The following is a 22,463-nucleotide window of genomic DNA, read 5'->3' as shown; positions in this document are numbered from 1 at the left end:
TCCCTGGTCCCAGCTACTAGGGAGGTAGAGGCAGGAGGATCAATGGACCCTGAGAGGTCAAGGCTGAAATGAGCCGTGTTGACAACACGGCACTCCAGACAGTGACAGAAGACCCTGTCACAAGAAAAAAAAGTAATCAACTATTAACATACCAGGATATAGATTAATTTCAAAATAATGAGGCTGAGAAAAAGAAATCAAGGCCAGGTGCAGTGGCTCACTTTGGGAGGCTGAGGCAGGCGGATCATGAGGTCAGGAGTTCAAGACTAGCCTGACCAACATGGTGAAACCCCATCCCTACTACAAACAAACAAAAAAGGCCGGGCGCGGTGGCTCATGCCTGTAATCCCAGCACTTTGGAAGGCTGAGGCGGGTGGATTGCCTGAGCTCAGGAGTTCAAAACCAGCCTGGGCAACACAGTGAAACCCCGTCTCTACTAAAATACAAAAAAAAAAAAAAAAAAAAAATTAGCCTGGCATAGTGGCGCGGAGCCTGTAATCCCAGCCACTCAAGAGGCTGAGGCAGTGGTTGCAGTGAGCCGAGATCGCGCCTGGGCGACAGAGTGAGACTCCATCTCAAAAAAAAAAAAAAAGAAATCAAACATAAAATGACCATACAGCATAATTCCATTTATATACTGTATAATCCCATTTATATAAAACCCTAGATAATGCAAACTAATCTAGGGTGACAGCAGATTAGTGGTTGCTCAGGAAAGGTGGGAGAGTGCAACTGGGATGGGAGAAAGAGATTAAAAAGGGGCATGAGAAAACTTTGGGAGGTTATACATACTTACATATATATATACACACACATATTTTTTTCTTTTTTTTTTTTTTTCTGAGACGGAGTCTCGCTCTGTTGCCCAGGCTGGAGTGCAGTAGCGTGATCTTGACTCACCACAACCTCCGCCTCTGGTGTTCACGCAATTCTCCTGCCTCAGCCTCCCAAGTAGCTGGGACTACAGGTGAGTGCCACTATGCCTGATTTTTAATAGAGACGGGGTTTCACTGTGTTGACCAGGCTGGTCTCGAATTCCTGACCTCGTGATCCACCCACCTCAGCCTCCCAAAGTGCTGGGATTACAGGCGTGAGCTACGGCACCCGGCTGATTATACATATATTATCCTGATTGTCACTATTTATATTTGTTATCTTGATTGGATATTTTAAATCTTTGTTATGATGGTATCGTGAGATATACATATGTAAAAATTATTCAATTATGTACTTTAAATATGTGCAATTGACTGTGTGCCAATTATACCTCAATAAAGTTGTCAGAATTATTTAACAATAAATAATATATTTTTAGCTAAATAAGCACTTATCTTTTTATTTTTACATCAAGAGGACGGAACTGTTAGCTTTAAAGTAAAACAAAACTAACATTTAGTCAATACCTACTATATGCCAAACATTATGTTAGCCAATTTACATGTGCTAATTTATAGTATCATTACCATTACTTGTAAAATGGATGAGAGGGGGTAGGTAGAAAGGACAACAGCTTTAGAAATCAGACACTTTTTTTTCTGTTTTAAGAAAACCTGACTTCTAGTTTCTACAAATCAAGTATGTAATAATATCAAAAAACATACCAGATTTAAATCTAAATCCTCAGAGTCAAGTTCTATAAATTGAACTTGGATTGTCCTACAGTGGGAACACATGCCAGGAAAAGTTTGCAGCGGATGTTTAAATTATGATTATGTTCTAATACATATAGATGCACTGAATCCTCCTATAAGTACCCTGAGTGAATGGCAGTTCTGTTTGAATATGGGACCAAACAAAAATCAAAAGCCTGTGTAACTGGCAATGCTCAATTACTCTGCAAACTAGTTTCCTCATTGTGTTTACCTTACTTAAAACCTGTACCTACTTCCAAAACAGACTGAAAGTGGCTTTTCCATCTGCAAAATCAAATACCTGACTGGCAGACTTCTAAAAGACACTAGTTTTTGTCATTCTACTTCCTCTTATTCGTTTTCTTAGAAATTACATTAAATGTATTTCAAACAAAATAACAATAAAAGACTTGTTTTGTTTTCAAACCAAGCAAGCTAAGTCCTACAAAATACCTTGTATGTGTGACCTCTCTCTTAATTTATCTTTTAATTTTCCATGTCTCCCAGATGGAAAAAAACTCTATGCCAAAAAAGTATATATAAATAATTCCTTAGCCATTCTATAAATACAGTATAGCCCTTAATTTAGGAAATCTCAATACTTTATTGGAACTCAACTTTATAGCTGTGCCGTTACCTAACCTACAGCTTATCCCAAGTAGGTGTCAAGCTCCATTAAGTATTCAATTTCAAATTGCCATTACCTGTGGTCCCTCTCCTGCATTCACACATCAACTTTCTGTGTCCTGTTCTCAGCTAAATCTTTACTTCAATGGCTTAATTCTCAAGTAGAATGAAAACAAAAAGATCACAATCTCCACTATATTTAGAAGCTTTATATTTTCTTGAAAACTGAGCTTTTTATAGCTCTAAACTGGATTAACTGCTTTCTTACTACTCCACTGGAATAAATACAATTTACTTGTGACAAAGATTAGCTGTCATAAATATAGAAAGAGTAAAAAAAAAAACAAACTGGAGACACAAATCTGGGTTCCAGTTCTGACTCAGCCTCCTAGTAGCTGGCTGACTACTTGATGTTTCCAAACTTCAGCTTTTTTCTTTGTAAAAAATGGAGAATAATAATACCTACCTATAGAGTGACTGCAAGGATTATCATAATTTATGTGAAATCACTGTAAACAGTAAAGCATCATAGAAACGGGTAATATTGGGTAATATTGGTGGTATCCTGGTGGTATGAGTAAACAATAGACTAGAGAAACATGTACCTCAAATAAGGGACTTACTTTTTTCACTAAACAAACATCACTTTCCAAAACAAATACACATCAGGAAGACAGCCCCGGATAAACTCTGAACTAGGATTCAGGCATCTGGATGAATGCATCTTCTTCAGCCAGTTCTACCATTAACTCTACGCATCAACACATGCAAAATAACTTTCCTTTTCATCTCGAATGTCTTCATCTAAAAAATCCAATTACTGGACCAGAAGTTCCATAAGTATTATAACAACCCTTACCAGCCTACCAAATGACTAAGTATTCAAAAGAGTCGATTAACATTATATTCAAAACTTAGAGCACTGTTTGGTCTACCAGCAAAACAGAACTTAAGGGCAGACGACGGTACAAAAAAAATTTTTTAATTAAATAATTAAATAAAAATAGAATTATATACAATTCTCGAGAAGCAAAGGATGAGATGAACTACCTATAATAGTTCTCCCTCTAAATGACTAGTGATGAACAAGGTGCATTAACAAAAGGGCGGGGCTCCTTCCCACAGCTTTTTGGGAACCACCCACTTCCCAAAGAGGTGTGACTGCTTCCTCCTTGTCTTCATCTGCCAAGAAACTTGAAAGATTAAGGTTTATATTGTCTGAGAAAGGATTTTATTTTTCTTTTTACTTGGGTGGGGTTGGCAGTAGTCATCTGGCAAACATATCCTATAAACACCATTATCCACAACGCCAGGTCTCCCCGCAAAGTCTTAAAGACCTAAGTTTTTAAAGTAATACCAATTTTAAAAAATGAATTCAGACTATTAACTCAAAATTAGATATTCCTGTGTTAACCGTAATTAGTGCTGCCAACTGCCAAGTTTTCGCTTCTCCGAATTATTCACCCTCCCGCGTCTCTGCAGAGGCTACGATTTGCCCTCTCCTGCATCGCGCCAGGTCCCGAGGGAGAGTCCGCAGGGGCTCCCAGGAAAGGGAAGGCCGGGCAACCCAGGCCTCGGCGCTGCCACCCCTCGCTCCTTACCGATGACGATGCGCAGGTGCTTGAGGCGAGTCAGTGCGTCCTTCTTGGTGTCCAGCACCTTCTGGGTGGACTTCTTTACGTCCCCGTGCGGCTTCTTGGAGAACATCCTGCCGCTGCCACTGCCACTGCCACAGCCGGCTCCCAGCCGGGTCCCGGCGGCAGAAAGTGGAGGGAGTGGGCGGGGAGGAGACTAGCCGAAGCGCCTCATTAGCTCCCCAGCCTTGCGGGCCAGGGCAGAGCCGACTCCTCCCCGATCCAGACCAGGGCCGCCACCTCCACCCGCCTCGCGCCGCGGCTCCAAAGCACCTCCGGCCCCGGCTCCAATATGGCGGATCCCTCTCCCGGCCCTGCACGGAGCGAGATAGACCCAGGCGGGCCGCCTGCAGCCGCCGCTCGTCTCCAGCGGTCGCCGCTCGCCGCCACAGGCCGGGGCCCCGGACCCAGAGCCACGGAGGTGGAGCTCTGGGCGGCAGCAGCACAACTCTCTCCCTGAGGCCCCCTTAAGGTTGGAGCTTCTTTAGCAGCTTACACCCTGCAGAGGCCGAAACTGAGACGAGTGTGGTAGTGATGGGGTTTCACGACTCTGCCGTCGGTGGCGAACGGTGTCCGTGGCAACCGCCTTCTGATGTCAAGAGTTCGTGACGTCATGCCAGCATGAGATCACCCGTGGCACTCCCCGCCTTGGTTTCCTGTGTAAGCAGCCAAAGGAGAATCTCAAGAAAGGCAAGGAAGGTAGTTACTGCGTGCTCCATTGTAAGCAAAATGATAGTAATAAGAAAAGAGAAGTAATCTTTATTAAATATGCCCATGATTTATCTTTGAAAATATGCATAAGTTGTTGTGGCCACCAGATCCTCTAGCAGAAAGATAAACGAAGCTACAGTTGGGCAATTTATTCTGTCCTAAATCTATTACTAATAATATTTCCTGCACTGTGTATGTGATTTCTTTCATATTTTTTCTGTTTGCTATATCATATCCCTGTTTTTTGCTGCAAACGACTTGACAACAGAAAGGCTTAAGCAGAGCTATCTAGGTTTTTTAAATAAAAGTAATCTTGCTTTCCTTTTTTTTATTGTGCTTTTAAAAATCTTTTCCCTATCTGCACCCCACATAAAGATGAATATGTTGTCAGTTTTTCCTCTGCAAAAATTCAAGATTCTTACTGCATTGATGGAGTCATCTGAAGAATCTGCAATAGCTGAAAAAAATCCGTGAAATTCTGAATGACATAAATTGAAATTTTTATTGGTACCTTTTTTTTTTTTTTTCTTTTTCTTTCCAGACAGGGTCTCTGTCGCCCAGGCTGAAGTGCAGTGGTGCGATCTCGGCACACTGAAGCCTCAGCCTCCCAGGCTCAGGTGATGCTCCCACCTCAGCCTACCGTGTAGCTGGGACCACAGGCGCCCGCCACCACATCCAGCTAATTTTTGTGTTTTTTGTAGAGACGGGGTTTCGCCATGTTGCCCAAACTGGTCTAAAACTCTTAGACTCTAGTGATCCGCCCGCCTCAGCCTCCCAAACTGCTGGGATTACAGGCGTGAGGCCACTGCCCCTGGTCAGGAAACTTTCCTCCACAAAATAATTTGATAAAGAGTGAGTTTGCTTGTTTGAAGAACTGTTTCCTTCTTTATTCTCACCCATAGCAATAGACTTGTCCAATGAAATATGCGATTAACAGAAAAATAACAAAATCAGCAAAGAAGAGAGATGTAAGGCATTTGCCAGAATTGTGTTAAAATATAGTACTTTGCTTAATGGTAGCTTGTTTCAACAACAATCCTATATTTTTTAAAGTACAAAAAATTTATTCAGTTTCTCCATGTATGGTTTGTTTGTATCATCAAACTTACAAGCCATACAAGTTTTGAGGAAACTTATAACATAATAGAAAAATAAGGGAATTGTTCAAGAGATTTTCATTCTGGTTCCTCTCAGCACCAGTTTTCTTATTAATAAAATCAAAATAAGGTCTGTCCCTCACAGTTTCATGAAATTTAGGCTATAATACAGTGTTTTCAAGCATGATCTTTAGAATGACATAGACCTAAATTAAACATTCTGTTTTTTACTTGCAAGGACTTACTTGCTCTCGGGCCCTTGGCATGTAGTTCAGTCTCAGCCTCATTTTCCTCATTTGTAAACTACGTCAGTGATTGTGATAATTAGGTGAGAAAAGTATTGAAAGTTACTTCTATAATGACACATCTCATAACATTCCTTTCCTTCATAGAATTTAAATAGAGTAATTTGTGTAACTGTTTAAAGATTCGCTCTTTCATGAGATTGTAAACTCCCTGAGGACAGAGACCATATAGATTTTGTCTAAAGTTGTATCCCAGTCTTCTTGCAAAGTGCTCTTTGCAAGATAAGCTCAATAAATATGTGTCAAATAGAAAAATGATTGTCACTTTCCCTTCCTTTCTCTTGCACAAGCACTCAGTAAATGTTTGGCAAATGAGTGACATAATTTTAGAGAATAAAAATGTAACATATCATTAATAATAATTATATGGCTGGCATACCTGAGAAAAAATGAAAACACCATTGCAAAACAAACTAGCATAATGTGATTTAGATATGGCACACCCATCCCACTGCCTGGTTTTCTCTTCCCATTGATTTAAATATTAAAATTCTTTGAAAGTAGAAGTCTTCCCCACAGCAGACATAATTATCATGGAAATAAAACCCAGAAAATTACCTTTGAAATATTACTTGTGAGGTCTGGGCACGGTGGCTCATGCCTGTAATCCCAGCACTTTGGGAGGCCGAGGCGGGCGGATCACAAGGTCAAGAGTTCAAGACCAGCCTGACCAACATGGTGAAACCCCATCTCTACCAAAAATACAAAAAAATTAGGCTGGCGTGGTGGGGCACACCTGTAATTCCAGCCACTCAGGAGGCTGAGGAAGGAGATTTGCTTGAACCCAGGGTGTAGAGGTTGCAGTGAGCCAAGACTATACCACTGAACTCCAGCCTGGGTGACAGAGTGAGACTCTGTCTAAAACAAATATATATATATACACACACACACACACACACACATATACACACACACACATATACGCACACACACATATACACACATGTATATATACACACATACATATATAATATTCTGGACTCAAGCAATCCTCTCACCTCAGCCTCCCATGTAGTTGAGAACACAGGCACATGCCAAAAAGTCCAGCTAATTTTAAAAAAATTTTAGTAGAGTGGTGGGTGTGGTGGCTCATGCCTGTAATCCCAGTACTTTGGGAGGCCGAGGCAGGTGGATTACCTGAGGTCAGGATTTCAAGACCAGCCTGACCAACATGGAGAAACCCCTTCTCTATTAAAAATACAAAATTAACTGGGAGTGGTGGTGCATGCCTGTAATCCCAGCTACTTGGGAGTCTGAGGCAGGAGAATCGCTTGAACCTGCGAGGCGGAGGTTGCAGTGAACTGAGATCGCGCTATTGCACTCCAGCCTGGGCAACAAGAGTGAAACTCCATCTCACACACACACACACACACACACACACACAAATTTAGTAGAGACAAGGTCTCACTATTTTGCCCAAGCTGGTCTTTAACTCCTGGCCTCAATGGATCCCCCTGCCTCAGCTTCCCAAAGTGTTGGGATTACAGATTACGGGCATGAACCACCACGCCTGACCTACACCCAAATGTTTATAACAATTTTATTCCTAACTCCAAAAACTAGAAGCAACCAAGATATCTTTCAATAGTTAAATGAATAAACAAACTGTGGTACATCCATACAATGGAATATTATTCAGCAATAAAAAGAAACGAGTTCTTGAGCCACAAAAAGACACGTATGACACTTAAATGCATATTGCTAAGTGAAATAAGCCAGTCTGAAAAGGCTACATACTGTATGATTCTAGTTATATGACATTCTGGAAAAGGCAGTATTATAGCAATAGTAAAAAGATCAGTGGTTGCAAGCGGATTGAGGGGAGGTAGAAGAAGATTGAATAGGTGAAGGATGGGATATTTTTTAGGGTGGTGAAACTATTCTATTTTTTTTTTTTTTTTCTGAGACAGAGTCTCACTCTGTCACCCAGGCTGGAGTGCAGTGACGCAATCTCGGTTCACTGCAACCTCTGCCTCCCAGGGGCTCACCACCACACTCAGCTAATTTGTTTGACTTTTAGTAAAGATTGGGTTTCGCCATGTTGCCCAGGCTGGTCTTGAACTCCTGGGCTCAAGCAATCCGCCTGCCTTGGCCTTCTAAAGTGCTGGGATTACAGGTGTGAGCCACCGTGCTACACCCCCACCCATATACTTCAGATCATTTCTAGATTATTTCAAATACCTAATGCAATGTAAATGCTATGTAAATAGTTGGTATTCTGTTTTGTTTAGGGAATAATGACAAGAAAAAACATTTGTAGGTGTTCAGTAGAGATGTAACCTTCCATTTTTTTTTCTAATTCCTAGTTGGTGGAATCCACAGATGCAGCACTCATGGATATGGAGGGCCAACTGTACACATATGTTTACTAGCACATCTATATATACATACCTATAAATATTTCTGTATGTAACCATCTGTATCTGTATTAAGCTAAATGTGAATTAATACCTATGTGGTGCCTCAACTCTAATCCATTACTAGATGAATCATTCTACCCTCCTCCCTTTACTTATAAACTCCCACTCCAACAATAAGATACTTGGTTCCCACCATATACCAAACATTTACTTAATTATTTAATTGCAGTGTACATGTATAACAGTATCAGAATTGTTAACCTACTTTCCCATGAGAAACAACTTTATTAACTAGAGTACAGTGCATATGTATATTTTCTTTTGCCTTTAGTCTTACAGATTCCACTTATTCCCAAGTAAGTACCTTTTTCTATACCTTCTTTTTTTTTTTTTTTTTTTTTTTTTTGAGGCGGAGTCTCGCTCTGTCGCCCGGTCTGGAGTGCAGTGGCCGGATCTCAGCTCACTGCAAGCTCCGCCTCCCGGGTTCACGCCATTCTCCTGCCTCAGCCTCCGGAGTAGCTGGGACTACAGGCGCCCGCCACCTCGCCCGGCTAGTTTTTTGTATTTTTTTAGTAGAGACGGGGTTTCACCATGTTAGCCAGGTCTCGATCTCCTGACCTCGTGATCCGCCCGTCTCGGCCTCCCAAAAGTGCTGGGATTACAGGCTTGAGCCACCGCGCCCGGCCTTTCTATACCTTCTTTAGTGAGGTTGTTTCATACATTATAATACAGTTTGATTATTTTGTCACACTTTGTGTTCCAGCCAGGATCCTCTGACTCTTAAATGATTTCTTTTAATATGCATACATTAAGGTTCATTCTATATGCTATAAAATAGTTCTATGATTATTGGCAAATGCATCGGGTCATGTATCCACAATTACAGTATCATATAGAATAGTTTCTGGCTGGGTGTGGTGGCTTATGCCTGTAATCCTAGCACTTCAGGAGGCCAAGGCAGGCAAATCACTTGAGGTCAGGAGTTTGAGACCAGCCTGCCCAACATGGTGAAAACCCAGCTACTCAGGAGGCTGAGGCAGGAGAATTGCTTGAACTTGGGAGGTGGTGGAGGTTGCAGTGAGACGAGATCATGCCACTGCACTCCAGCCTGGGCGAGAGTGAGACTCCATCTCAAAAAATATATATATTTTTATTTAAATTAAAAAAATTTCCCCTAGACTACTCAGCAGAAAAAAAAAATCTTTTTTTTTCTATCACAAAAAATATTTGGTGAGAAAATTGTTATTGCCTTTTTTTTTTTTTGCGAATTTGTTTATAGTTTGGCTTAAAGACAGCTGGATTCTTACATACACTATTCTTTTTTGGTTGAAATATATGAAGATAATCTGGCTTCCTATGTATATGTAATTGGTAAAAAGAGTGTTTTAATATCTTTTTCAGATAACTGTTGACACTACAATAAAAGGCAACAAGTGGTAGTTTTTAAAATTTCAACTTTTATCTTAGATTCAGGGGGCACATGTGCAGGTTTGTTACATGGGTATACTGCATGATGCTGAGGTTTGGGGTACAATTGTATCCATCACGCAGGGAATGAGTATAGTACACGATAGTTTTTCAACCCTTTCTCCGCTCCCTGCTGCCACCTTCTGGTAGTCTCCAGTGTCTGGCATAAAGATGATGTCCACGTGTACCCAACGTCAAGCTCCCAGCAAGAGGTAGTTTCTTAAAGATGAGTTGCAGTAAGGAATATGAGAGCCTATCAGTAAACATTTTGTACTCCTTACATTAAAGTCTTGTGCTTTGAATAGATCTTTCACCTATACATGACTTTGTAACATTATGCATTCATCAAAATAATTGTTTACTGACTTACACAGATCTTTAAAATGCTAATACATTGCATTAAATAACATTAAAAAAACCTCACATACATCAGAAAACCTTTAAGTATTGGAAAGTTTTCATACTCACAATGGTTGGTAAAAGTTTTTCAAATTTCTGATTTTTCACTTAGAAGCTTAAATTTTATCTTTGGTAACAAATAATGTCAATTGTTCTCCTAAAAATGACAGGCGCATTCTATTTATTTTTGCCAATATGCCAAATACCCATGCCTGAATTACTGTAGTTTGTTTATCACTTCTTTCATGTAAAAATGTCATTTTCTGAATAAAGTCGCTAGGTCAGTTCACAACTCAGTTGCACAATTTTTTTTTATTAGGACCACCATTGTATTTTAGTATGCAGCATTAGTCCTTGCTCCTTATAAAATTCTAAACATTACGTACACATAGTTTCTGTATTTTCTGTGACAAAATGAGCATATAAAGAGCATCTGCTTCATCAAGGACAGTCTTAAGTGAAACTGGCTTTTCATTTTTACTGTGTGTGACAATGAAGAATACAATGAATATCAGTACGGTTTGGTACCACTGCCTTCATGCTAAGGGACCAGCTATTTCACCCATCATTGCTTTTGCACATCAGTTCCAATGTCAATATGTTTTGTAATATCTTTCTATGCACAATTCTCGGCTCACTGCAGCCTCAACCTCCCAGGCTCAAGTGAATCTCCTACCTCAGCCTGCTGAGTAGCTGTTACTATGGGCATGAACTACCACACCTGGCTAATTGTTGTATTTTTTGTAGAGATGGGGTCTCACCATGCTGTCTAGGCTGGTCTTGAGCTCCTGGGTACTCAAGCCATCCACCTGCCTTGGCCTCCCAAAGTGCTGGGTACAGGCATGAGCCACCATGCCTGACCATATCTTTCTGTTGTAATTGCATTGATCATGATTTATTGTGTTCAGTTATCTTTCGATATTTAGTTTTTAAAGAAAGCAAGTAACATTCACAGACAAGTCAAGAAGCATTAAATGAAATATGATTTATTATGAACAGAGAGCTGAAAATCATACACAGTGAGTATAGAACTCAAGCAAAATATGTCAAGGAGATTTCTTGAGGCAATGACTGCTGATATTATTTAGTAGCATAAGGAAATGGCTCAAATATGGAGACATGTAAACTATATTTTAATCTTCTCTCTCATGCCCCAAATTTGATTTACTATCAAGTTTTGTCAATCTTACCTCCCAAATATCTCAAATTTGTCTATTTTGTTTCCCCCACACAGCCTCTACCTGTCTAAGCTGTCAGAATATTTTATCACAGTATCTGATTGATATTGAGATAAAGTATCATTTTCTACGAAGCAACCAGTCATCTTTTTATAAGATCTAATCTCAAATCAATGTAATTTTATCACTAATCTAATCTTATCTTCTCCTCTTACGAACTCCCCAATAATATCCACTGTATTTAGGATTTTTAAAAAATTGTAATTTCCTTACCATAATTTATCAAGCCTTTGCTTATCTCATCAATCTCACCTTGTGTCTCTTTCATTCTTGAACATTAATAACCATCCACAGTGGTCTCTTTATTCCTCAAACATGAATATGCCAAGTGTTTTTCTACTTCAGGACCTTCACATATACTATTCTCTCAGCTTATAATGTCCTTCCTCTCATTCCAATCTGTGCTAACTCCTACTCATCTCTCAGGTCTTAGCTGAAATATTACTACTTTAGAGAAGCCTTACCTGCCATCCACTCCCAGTCTCAATTGGGTCTCTGTATTATGCTCTCATAACACCATCAGAGAGCATACCTCAGTTTGTAAAGCTGCTTAATATTTATCTCTCTACTTTTCCCTAAGTTATGTGAAGTAATAAGCTGTGTCTCATTTGTTCACCGATGAATCTATTGAATCCAGAACAGTACTTCAGGTTAAATACAAATTATAGGAGGCTATTGTTTTGGACTAAGTTCCTGCACTAGGCCCCCACAGATCAGACTAAGAATCAAAATGGAGTCCCCCATGATAAAGTTTCACATCACCAACCTAAACTAGTTGTTAATCTTGCTTTCCAAGAATTGAGACAGACATATGAGGGGGTCTTCAAAAAGTTCATTAAAAATGTGTATTATAAACAAACAAACAACAACAACAAAAAAACTGGCTGAGTGCAGTGGCTCACACCTGTAGTCCCAGCACTTTGGGAGGCCGAGGCAGGTGAATGGCTTGAGCCCAGGAGTCAAGACCAGCCTGGGCAACATGGTGAGACATGTTGTCCACGGCTAATATAAAAATTAGCCAGGCATGGTGGCACATGCCTGTAGTCCCAGCTACTCGGGAGGCTGAGGTAGGAAGATTGCTTGAGCTCGGAAGGCAGAGGTTGCAGTGAGCTGTGATCACGCCACTGCACTCCAAGCTAGGCAACAGAGGGAGACCCTATCTCATCAAACAAACAAACAAACAAAACAAAGAAAAATCCCAAAACTATAGATGTCAATTTTTTTTTCAACAAAATAAGCTTATATTAACTTGTTATAACATGTCTGAACAGAATCTAGTTTGAGGCACTGAGAAGAATAAAACATCAGTTTGTAAAGAGCCCCTATCAGAGCAATGTGAATTCTGCTAGAGTTGAAGCAAGAACAAACACCAAATTTATGATGAAGCTTGGATGGAAGGATAGTGAACTCACTGATGCTTTACAAGAAGTGTATGGGGATGATGCTCCAAATAAATCAGCAGTTTACAAACAGAAAACTTATTTTAAAAAGGGACAAGATGATGTTGAAGATGAAGCCCACAGCATTAGACCATCCACATCAATCTGGGAGGAAAAAGTTAATCTTGGTCATGCCCTGATTGAAGAGGTCTGATGATTAGCAGCACAAATAATAGCCAACACTATAAACATCTCAATTGTTCAGCTTGCAATTTTTTTTTTTTTTTTTTTTTTTTTTTTTTTTTTTTTTGAGACAGAGCCTTGCTCTGTCACCCAAGCTGGAGTGTGGTGGTGTAATCTTGACTCACTGCAACCTCTGCCTCCTGGGTTCAAGCAATTCTCATGCCTCCACCTTCCAAGTAGCTGGGACCACAGGCATGCGCCACCATGCTCTGCTAATTTTTGTACTTTTGGAAGAAACGGGGTTTCACCATGTTGACCAGGCTGGTCTTAAACTCCTTGTCTCAAGTGATCTGCCCCCCTCAGCCTCCCAAAGTACTGGGTTTACAGGCATGAGCCACTGAGCCTGGGGGATTGTTTCATTCTTAAAACATTGCAATCACAGTTTCATGTAGTTGGAATAATTATAAGTTGGTCTCATCTAGTTGTCAGTGTAGGTCCTAAAGCCCCTTTAGTTTGAATGATGAGAATATTTATCCTGATTCGATATTAGCTATTAGTAGCAGCCTCTGGTGTCCTTTGTTTTTCCAACTCCTAGCATTTGGCCTGAGTCAATCAGTAGACAAAGTTTATGGATTGTGTAGCTGATGTCTCTGCCCCACCATGTGGTAGAGCTGGAATTACGTTTGCTTTATTTCAGAAGCTGGGTCTGCTGACTAAAAACAAGCACAAGGAATATAATGAGGGTAAATCAGAGTAAAACCTGGAATTCTAACTGCTTCCTCATACCTACTGTATTCCAAACAAAGATGAAATTAAAAATTTTATAAACACATATTTTAATATTTCCTTCCTGTCCCCCAGGATACAGTTCTTGAATATACCCCTCTCACTTTGGAGACACTGACCTAGAGAAATTCTCACAATTATGCCTGAAGAAAAGGTGCACACAACAATGTTCAATCAAGGCTGGGCACGGTGGCTCACCCCTGTAATCCCAGCACTTTGGGAGGCTGAAGTGGGCAGATCACCTGAGGTCAGGAGTTCGAGATCAGCCTGACCAACATTGGTAAAACCCCATTTCTACCAAAAATACAAAATTAGCTGGGCTTGATGGTGGGCGCCTGTAATCCCAGCCACCCGGGAGGCTGAGGCAGGAAAATTGCTTGAACCTGGAAGGCGGAGGTTGCAGTGAGCCGAGATGGTGCCATTGCACTCTAGCCTAGGCAAAAAGAGTGAAACTCTGTCTAAAAACAAAAACAAACAAACAAACAAACAAAAAAATGCAATGTTCACCGAGGCAACTGTTTTATTTACTTATTTATTTTTTAAAGACAGGGGCTTACTCTGTCTGTCACTCAGGCTGGAGTGAAGTGGCACAATCACAGCTCACTGGAGCCTGGACTTCCCAGGCTCAAGCCATCCTCCTACCTCAACCTCCCAAGTAGCTGGGACTACAGGCACGCACCACCACACCCGGCTAATTTTTGTATTTTTTGTTGAGACGGGGTTTCACCATGTTGCCCAGGCTGGTCTCCAACTTCCAATCTCAAGCGATCCGCCTGCCTCAGCCTGCCAAAGTGCTGGCACTACAGGCGTGAGCCACTGTGCTGGGTCTGAGAAACTGTTTTTAATAGTGAAAAAATTGGGAGCAGCCTCCCTGTCCATTAATAGGTAAATGGGTAATCTGTAATATTCATTCAGTAGAATATATTTACTAAATTGAACATGTTATGGCAGGTAAAAATAACTGGATGAGAGCTACCTAAATCACAATGGGTAAATCTCAAAAACATCACTGAGGAGAAAGTCAAGTTGTAGCATATGTAATGCATGAGACCACTTAAAAATGTGAGCACTTTGAGACCATGCTGGGTTGCTGCAGCCATCATGCCAGTCCCTCGGGTCTCCGTGAGGTCGGGTGACGCTCCAGGGAGACATGCCAATATGGGAGCAGATTGGATCCAATCTAATGTGGAATAAAATTCCACATTAATACCAGTTATTTGATAACGATAGAACCCAACTAGGCGCAATTTACATTGACATATCATGCCTTAAGTGGGAAGGACAACCGTTCCAGGGGAAAGCTCCCATTGTGGAGAAGTTGTCTAGCCTTCCGTTCCAGAAAATCCAGCACAGCATCACTGCACAGGACCATCAGCCCACGCCACATAGCTGCATCATCAGCACGGCTGTGGGCCAGCTTAAGGCAGATGAAGACCCCCATCATGGGGTTCCACCAGATGTTCCTATTAAAGAACATCAACAATGCTTGGGTTTGCACCAATGACATGTTTAGGCTCGCCCTGCACAACTTCGGCTGACGTCCTCTCAGCAGGCACTCACGTTGTTTCTTCCTCCCTCCTCTTCCCAGTGCTATTCCCACTCCTCCAGATGCTCCAAATATCATGCACAGATGAGCAGGGCCGCGGTGGGAGTGGGCACAGTGCGCTGCTGCCGCCGAGGTGTTGTGCATGATGTCTGGACGCTAGACTAGTTGCATCTGAGGAGAGAAGTTTGTGTTGTACCGGCGCATGCCTGGAAAGACTTAAGTAATGCAAAAGGTTGTCCTTTTTTTTTTTTTTTTAATCTACTGACAAGTTGCTCTAGTAACCCAAAGAAGTGAAGAGAAAGAAGCTGCCTCACCACCCAGACATTGATTTGTTCAGATGTTTCAATGCCTCACGGTACAATAAAACCACAAAATTTTTCTAAAATAAATAAATAAATTAATTAATTAATTAAAATAAAATAAAAATATGAGCACTTTAAACAGGCCAAACAATACTATACATTATTTTTGGATACATATACAAAAATAGTATGTATAGATGCATGGGTAACCAAAAGCACATGGTAACCAAAAACTGGATAATGATTACTCTGGAAAGGGAAGGAGAGAATTAGGATTGAGAAGCAAATGTAAAATGCTAAGATTTGACAGAGCTGAGAGGTAGGTACTGTGTTACATATGCAATGTTCTGAATACCTTTCTCTGTGTTTAAATATTTATGACTTAAAATATTACACAAAACAGACTAGAAAAATAGTATACCCCGAAGAAGATAGGGGAGGAAAACTCCAAGGAAAATGCCAACATTACTATATGTCTACTTTGTACCAGAGCAAACCCAGAAGGAGATGGAGTGCTATGGGATTACCTACCAACAATTATGATAGGCGTGTTACTGGAGAGAATGACACTGAGCCAGGAGCTAAATTCTTCAGAACATGAGAGGGAGTGACCCTGGGGTACATAGATGACACCCACATATATACTGTGTGGTATATCCTGATGACAAACTGGCAGATTTTAGGCAAGAGGGAAGCAGGAGCCTCTGGATGAAAAAAGGAGAACGAGGAGCATATCTACTCCATGACAAGGCTCAGGAGGAGGAGGAGGGTACAAAGGAAGCAAGGTCCTAAGGGAGAGCCATATTTCCTTTAGAACAAGAATATTGAGGGAATAGTTCAGGGAAGAGAATGAAGATGTAGGAGATTTTGATGATGACTGGCTATGAGTTTCAGAGCCCTACAAATATGTAAATATGGATGGATTACTAAAAAGTGAGACTTAAAATATATCTAATGTTTGTATAGGCCGTATGTAAAATGTGAAGTGCTACATAAATGTAAGGCATCCTGGACCTCCCAACTGCGTAATAATAATAATAATATAATAATTATCATTATTACCCTTTTAACTGCCTTGATTCAGGAAACTTCATTCTGCTTCCATTACTTTTTTTATTTTGTATTTTCTAAATCAACAAAATTATTTTTTAGCCTTATTAACTTTTCCCTGTTACGGTTCTTCTCACATTGCCTAAGCATCTTTTCTAAAATCTGTTTGAGAGGAGGTGAGAGAAACTCTTACCTTAGGCAAAATACTCTCATGCAACTCTAATTGCATACTCTCCTATTATTCTGTCTGCCTTAAAAATAAACTTAATGATGACAGGAATTGTAGAGCTGGAAGAGAACTTAAAGTTAATACACTGCAAACTTCTTATTTTACAACAGATCAGAGATTATGTGGTTTGCCAAACTTTATCAGTTGGTTACCAGGAGAATGAGGGCAAGAACCCATGCCTCCTCCTTTCCACCTTCCCTCTGTTTTTCCTGGAACAGCAGAAACAGCAACCACGAGAGGCACACTGTATGCCAGTGGTTGCACACAGATTCTTATGTCAGACTGCTCAAGTTCAAATCTCAGATCTGTTACATAGTAGCAGTGTGACTTTGGCCAAGTACTGTGACTGCTCTGTGCCTCGGTTTTTTCATCTATAAAATGGAGGGCATAATAGTATCGACTTTACAGGATTGTTATGAGGATTCAGTGAATTAATGTACTTAAAGCACATAACACACTTGGCACATTGAGTCACCATAAATCTAAGTGTTATGATTTAGCACACACTCTGATAGCTGCTGATATAACAAATATTTAGAGGCCGGGGATTTTACCCACAGCTGTTTTTGTTTGATCTGAAGTTTAAAGAATACAAAACAAAACAAAAAACATCACTTGAGATAATGTTTATAGTTCTAGATATTTCACATAGAGATCCAAATTTCTGGTTTCTCTTTGAAATCAGAAGGTCTGACATCAGTAGGCCAAAATTCTCAGGTAGTAACAATTGGCTGGGGCCAAAAGCAGCTGCCCCCTTTAATCCGTACCACTCATGTAAAGCTTACATCTTGTAACTTGACCTGCCTGACTACCAAATGCCTTTGTATTTGCATTTCAGATTAAGACAGCCTCTGCTCTCAAGGAACTCACAATCCAATAGATGAGATGCATTTGCTAAACAATTTACAATATATTGTGATAGGAACAAGTATAAACTTGCAAATTTCAAAATACAGCAGTCACCTGAAGGAACAGGAGCGCCTTGAATGGTAGAGGTGCTGACGGTGATGTGTGTTGTCTAAAAAGTGGCTTTGAAAAAGAAAAGAGAGGAACAGGGTTGTAAAGGAAATAGAATGTGCAAAGACATTGAAACGGGAAACAGCTTGTGTGTTTAGAAACTATAAGGAGTTCAATTTTGGAGAATACTGTACAATGAGAAAGAGAGAAGTAGGCTGACACTAAATATAATACACATCCCTTATTTTGTATTTTACTGTGTAAGAGATGTGTAGAACTTAAAAGTTTTCTGTCATTAAATTACAAATCTAGGTCGGGCACAGTGGCTCACACCTGGGAATCTCAGTGCTTTGGGAGGCTGAGGCAGACAGATTGCTTGAGACTAGAGTTCGAGACCAGCCTGGGCTAGACCCTGTCACTAAAAAAAAAAAAAAAAGAAAGTATTAGCTGGGCATGGTGGCATGTGCCTGTGGTCTCAGGTATTTGGGAGGCTGAGGAGAGATGATCGCTTGTACCCAGAAATTTGAGGTTGCTACTGCACTCCAGTGTGGGCCACAGACCGAGATCCTGTCTCTAAATAGATAGATAGATAACTAAATAAAATTGCAAATTTAACTGCGTATCTTTGACCCTTGTCTTTGAGAATGCAGTGCTATACAATCCACAATATTCTATGAACTTTTGTTATTTCTCTTTGAGACAGGAGACAGGGTCTCACTCTGTCACCCAGGCTGGAGTGCAGTGGTGTGATGTCGGCTCACTGCAACCTTGACCTCCTGTGTTCAAGCGATTCTCTCACCTCAGCCTCTGGAGATTGGGTTTCACCATGTTGGCCAGGCTGGTCTCGAACTCCTGACCTCAAGTGATCTGCTCACCTTGGCCTCCTAAAGTGTGGGGACTACAGGCGTTAGCCACCCTGCCGGCCGGTACTATTTTTCAATAGCAAATTGCCACTTCAAGAAGAAACCCTGTCATTATAAGGGGTAAAATATAGTTTTAAGATTGGTCTGCAAATGAAGTTTCCTTATCTGTAAAATGGGAATAACAATGACACCTAACTCAGGGCTATTAAATTGAGAATTAAACTCAATAAACTCATGTAAAGAGCTTACCAAGATACCTGATAGAGAGGATAAGTGGTCAATTAATGAGTTACTGAGTCTTCCTTGTCTATGTACCCTTTTTTTGAGAAAGTACATCTCACTAAGTATGTATTTTTCATTGAAAACTAAAGTTAAATCAGGACCGATGACATTTTGCGACTGCATCTAGTAAAAAATAAATGCAAAAAATACTAGATTGAAAATGCCAATATAAAACTAACTTACTTTCCGTATTGTAAAAGTTTCAAGAATAAAGATTTTTGCGCAACATAGAAACTGCAAGGTATCGTCTATAGTTAATAATTAAATAAAACAGTTTATTAGTGGTAGGTAATAAAGGTACTTAGTAAAAAAGACGGTTCTCCAGGTCCCCAGGCTCAATGAGCAGGCAAAGATCCTTTTAGGCAAAAGACATTTTCACATCTGACAGTAACATCTCGGATGGTCAGGCAGGTCAGACAATCACTTGGCGGGAAATAGATAAATACACACTAAATTCGCACAATCTGTTTCTGTTTAGTTTATAAACTGCGATCCAGAGGGTCAGCTTTCGTGCCTTGTGGGACTTGAAGTCCAGAAGGAAGAAGTGATCAGGGCTGCCGAGGCATGGAAGCGTGCAGCCCCTGCAGGTCTGAGCCCTACGGACCACAACTCCCGGCAAGCATCGGAAAGCCGCGTCGTAATTAAGGACAACCAATCGTACCAGACCAGGGCAAGCCCCGCCCTCTGGCTCGGTGGACGGCCTCCGCCAATGGCAGAGCTCCCATCGCAGAGCCTGCGGGTTAGGTTGTGAGGCCCGGGCCGGGGGCGGGGAGGAGCCAAGGGGGCGAGCAGGTTCGGCCGCTGGGTGGGTCGGGGCGTTCCGCGCGCCCTTCGTTGAAGCGGCGGTGGCCGGGCTGGGCGCCGGGAGTGGGAAGCGGCGGCGCGGCTTGAAAATGCCGGTCCATTCCCGAGGGGACAAGAAGGAGACCAACCATCACGATGAGATGGAGGTGGACTACGCCGAAAATGAGGGGAGCAGCTCCGAGGACGAGGACACTGAGAGCTCGTCGGTCTCCGAGGATGGAGATAGCTCAGGTGCGCGACCCAGCAGGGCTGGGACCCTGAGTCCCGGCGCCCAGCGCGCGACAGGCCGCTCTCTGCACGCCAGGCGGCTGCGTCCTGCTGGGAAAGCGGGGCGGGGACAGAGGGAAGGGGCGGAGACTGGCTCCGGGCCCTGGGCTGCACCCGGACCGGTCGCTGGGCGCTGTCTGGTTCATGACGGGTCTCGGCGGCGGGGCGGGGCGGGGCGGGCCTGGGCTTGCTCAGCTCCCGAACGCGGCGCAGTCCTGCCCCCGGTGGTGCTCTGGAGCGACCGGCCGAGGCGGAGAACTTCCCGCAGCCGACAAACTGGAAATACCTCCTCTCCCCAGCCCACCGACCGCTTTCCCTATTTTCGGCTTTGCAACCCTCACTTCTCAACGCTAGTGGGTTGCCGGGGCCGAGTGTCGGCTTAGTAATTAACTTCAGTTTCCAAGTCAACTTGCCGGTCAGCACTTTTAAAATCAGTGCCTTTTCGGGGGCTAACTTGAGAGCTGTCCGGTTCAGTAGCTCCCTGAAGTTTGCAAGACTGAGAGGAAGGGACCAACATTCGGGCTCATTTTGGATCTTCATATGCTTATAAATTGGCTGAGTTTTGGCAGCGTTGAAAATTCTCCAAGTCTTTTCTTCCCTTCAATTTTTTTCTAACTTTGGGCTGTTTTAAATTATTTTGGGGTAGGGGAGAAGGAGGGCAGATTAACACCACAAATGAATTTTGCAAACTTTTAGGAATGTATATTCCAAAGTGAAATGGAATTTGTGATTACCGGGATTATTTTCCTTCGATTGAAATGATGGAGATGAGACTGACTTCTTTGACTTGGCCTGATTTTGGTCATGTAAAGGAAGCATTAGATGATAGGTTGATGACAGCCTAGTATCACCCACGTGCCCTCTTTTCATGTTTCCCTTGCAAAGCATATCTCCGTGGAAGGATATAATTTCAATCAATAAATCAGCCATCCAAAAATATTTATGAGTGACTTCTTTGTGCAGCACTGGATAGTACTCAATATGAGGGATAAATAGTTATTATCTGGGCTCACTTAAAGAGCTGTCATGCATCACCACTTGATTAAATTGCCAAATGAATGCTTAACTAAATATTGCTGTGGAAATTCAGAGGCATAGGAAATCGTTTCAGTATTGGGTGGTGGTCACAAAGCCTAGCTGAAGAAGGTGGGATTACTTTAATTATCTTGAAGAATGAGTAGAATTTGGGTTGGGGTTGTGGGTATCCCTATAGGGAGAGGAATGTAAGAAAAAGTACAAGGGCCAGAGTTTAGGGCTTATTCAACAGCGTGAAAACCTTGGGAAAAGGACTTGAGGTTGGAAAGGAACAGGAAAATATAGATGTGAGGGATTTCAAAGAAAGCACAAAACAGGATTGATGAATGCAAGTTTAGGATTGAAGGTAAGAGAGAAACCAAGATACAAGGAGAGTGGCGGTAGCATCAACAGAAATAGAAAAGTGAAAGACTTGAGATGAAGGTGAAAGATAAGAGTATTTCAGACATGTTGCTTTTTTTTTTTTCTCTTTGAGACGGAGTCTCGCTCTGTTGCCCAGCCTGGAGTGCAATGGCATGATCTTGGCTCACTGCAACCTCCACCTTCCAGGTTCAAGCAATTCTCCTGCCTCAGCCTCCCGAATAGCTGTGATTACAGGCACATACTACCACACCAAGCTAACTTTTTGTATTTTTAGTAGAGACAGGGTTTCTCCATATTGGCCTGGCTGGTCTCGAACTCTTGACCTCATGATCCACCCGCCTCGATCTCCTAATGTGCTGGGATTACAGGCGTGAGCTACCGCACCTGGCCTTTTTTTTTCTTTTTCTTTTTTTTTTTTTGAGAAGGAGTTTTGCTCTGGGCACCCAGGCTGGAGTGCAATGGCGCCATCTCGGCTCACAGCAACCTCTGCCTCCGGGATTCAAGCAATTCTCCTGCCTCAGCCTCCTCAGTAGCTGGGATTATAGGTGCCCACCGCCAACGCCCAGCTAATTTTTTGTGTTTTTAGTAGAGACAGGGTTTCACCGTATTGGTCAGGCTGGTCTTGAACTCCTGCTCAGGTGATCCACCTGCCTTGGCCTCCCAAAGTGCTGGGATTACAGACATGAGCCAACGTGCCCGGCCAGACATGTTATGTTGCTTTTTTTTTTTTTTTGAGAGAGTCTCACTCTGTCGCCCAGGCTGAAGTGCAGTGGCGTGATCTCAGCTCACTGCAACCTCCACCTCCGGGGTTCAAGCGATTCTCCTGCCTCAGCCTCCAGAGTAGCTAGGATTACAGGTATGCAGCACCATGCTCAGATAATTTTTGTGTTTCACCATCTTGGCCAGGATGGTCTCGAACTCCTGACCTCAGGTGATCCGCCCGCCTCG

General features: G+C 42.0%; 2 protein-coding genes and 1 pseudogene across 8 annotated transcripts in view; 2 read left to right on the top strand and 1 right to left on the bottom strand.

Annotated features, from left to right (window-relative positions):
- Window positions 1-4,422, bottom strand: part of RALGAPA1 (Ral GTPase activating protein catalytic alpha subunit 1) — a 311,458-nt gene extending 307,036 nt beyond the window's left edge. For 5 of the 7 annotated variants that reach the window (XM_030930789.1, XM_030930788.1, XM_030930787.1 and 2 more), the window contains exon 1: window positions 3,860-4,419. In XM_030930789.1, the coding sequence (XP_030786649.1) occupies window positions 3,860-3,965 (106 nt within the window). In that variant the 5' untranslated portion in view covers window positions 3,966-4,419. Of the gene's footprint in view, window positions 1-3,859 lie in introns of all 7 variants that reach the window. The other 2 variants (XM_030930785.1, XM_030930791.1) reach the window with 1 other exon arrangement.
- Window positions 4,423-13,659: 9,237 nt separating this feature from the next.
- Window positions 13,660-15,355, top strand: LOC115897575 (annotated as a pseudogene).
- A 4,029-nt stretch (window positions 15,356-19,384) lies between these two features.
- BRMS1L (BRMS1 like transcriptional repressor) overlaps window positions 19,385-22,463 on the top strand; it is a 49,764-nt gene continuing 46,685 nt past the window's right edge. The window contains exon 1 of the mRNA XM_010365325.2: window positions 19,385-20,081. Coding sequence (XP_010363627.1) covers window positions 19,940-20,081 — 142 coding nt within the window. The 5' untranslated portion in view covers window positions 19,385-19,939. The remainder of the gene's footprint in view (window positions 20,082-22,463) is intronic.

Source organism: Rhinopithecus roxellana, chromosome 5, assembly GCF_007565055.1.
Source record: "Rhinopithecus roxellana isolate Shanxi Qingling chromosome 5, ASM756505v1, whole genome shotgun sequence".
Lineage (NCBI taxonomy): Eukaryota > Metazoa > Chordata > Mammalia > Primates > Cercopithecidae > Rhinopithecus > Rhinopithecus roxellana.
This window is presented reverse-complemented; position numbering and strand designations above follow the sequence as displayed.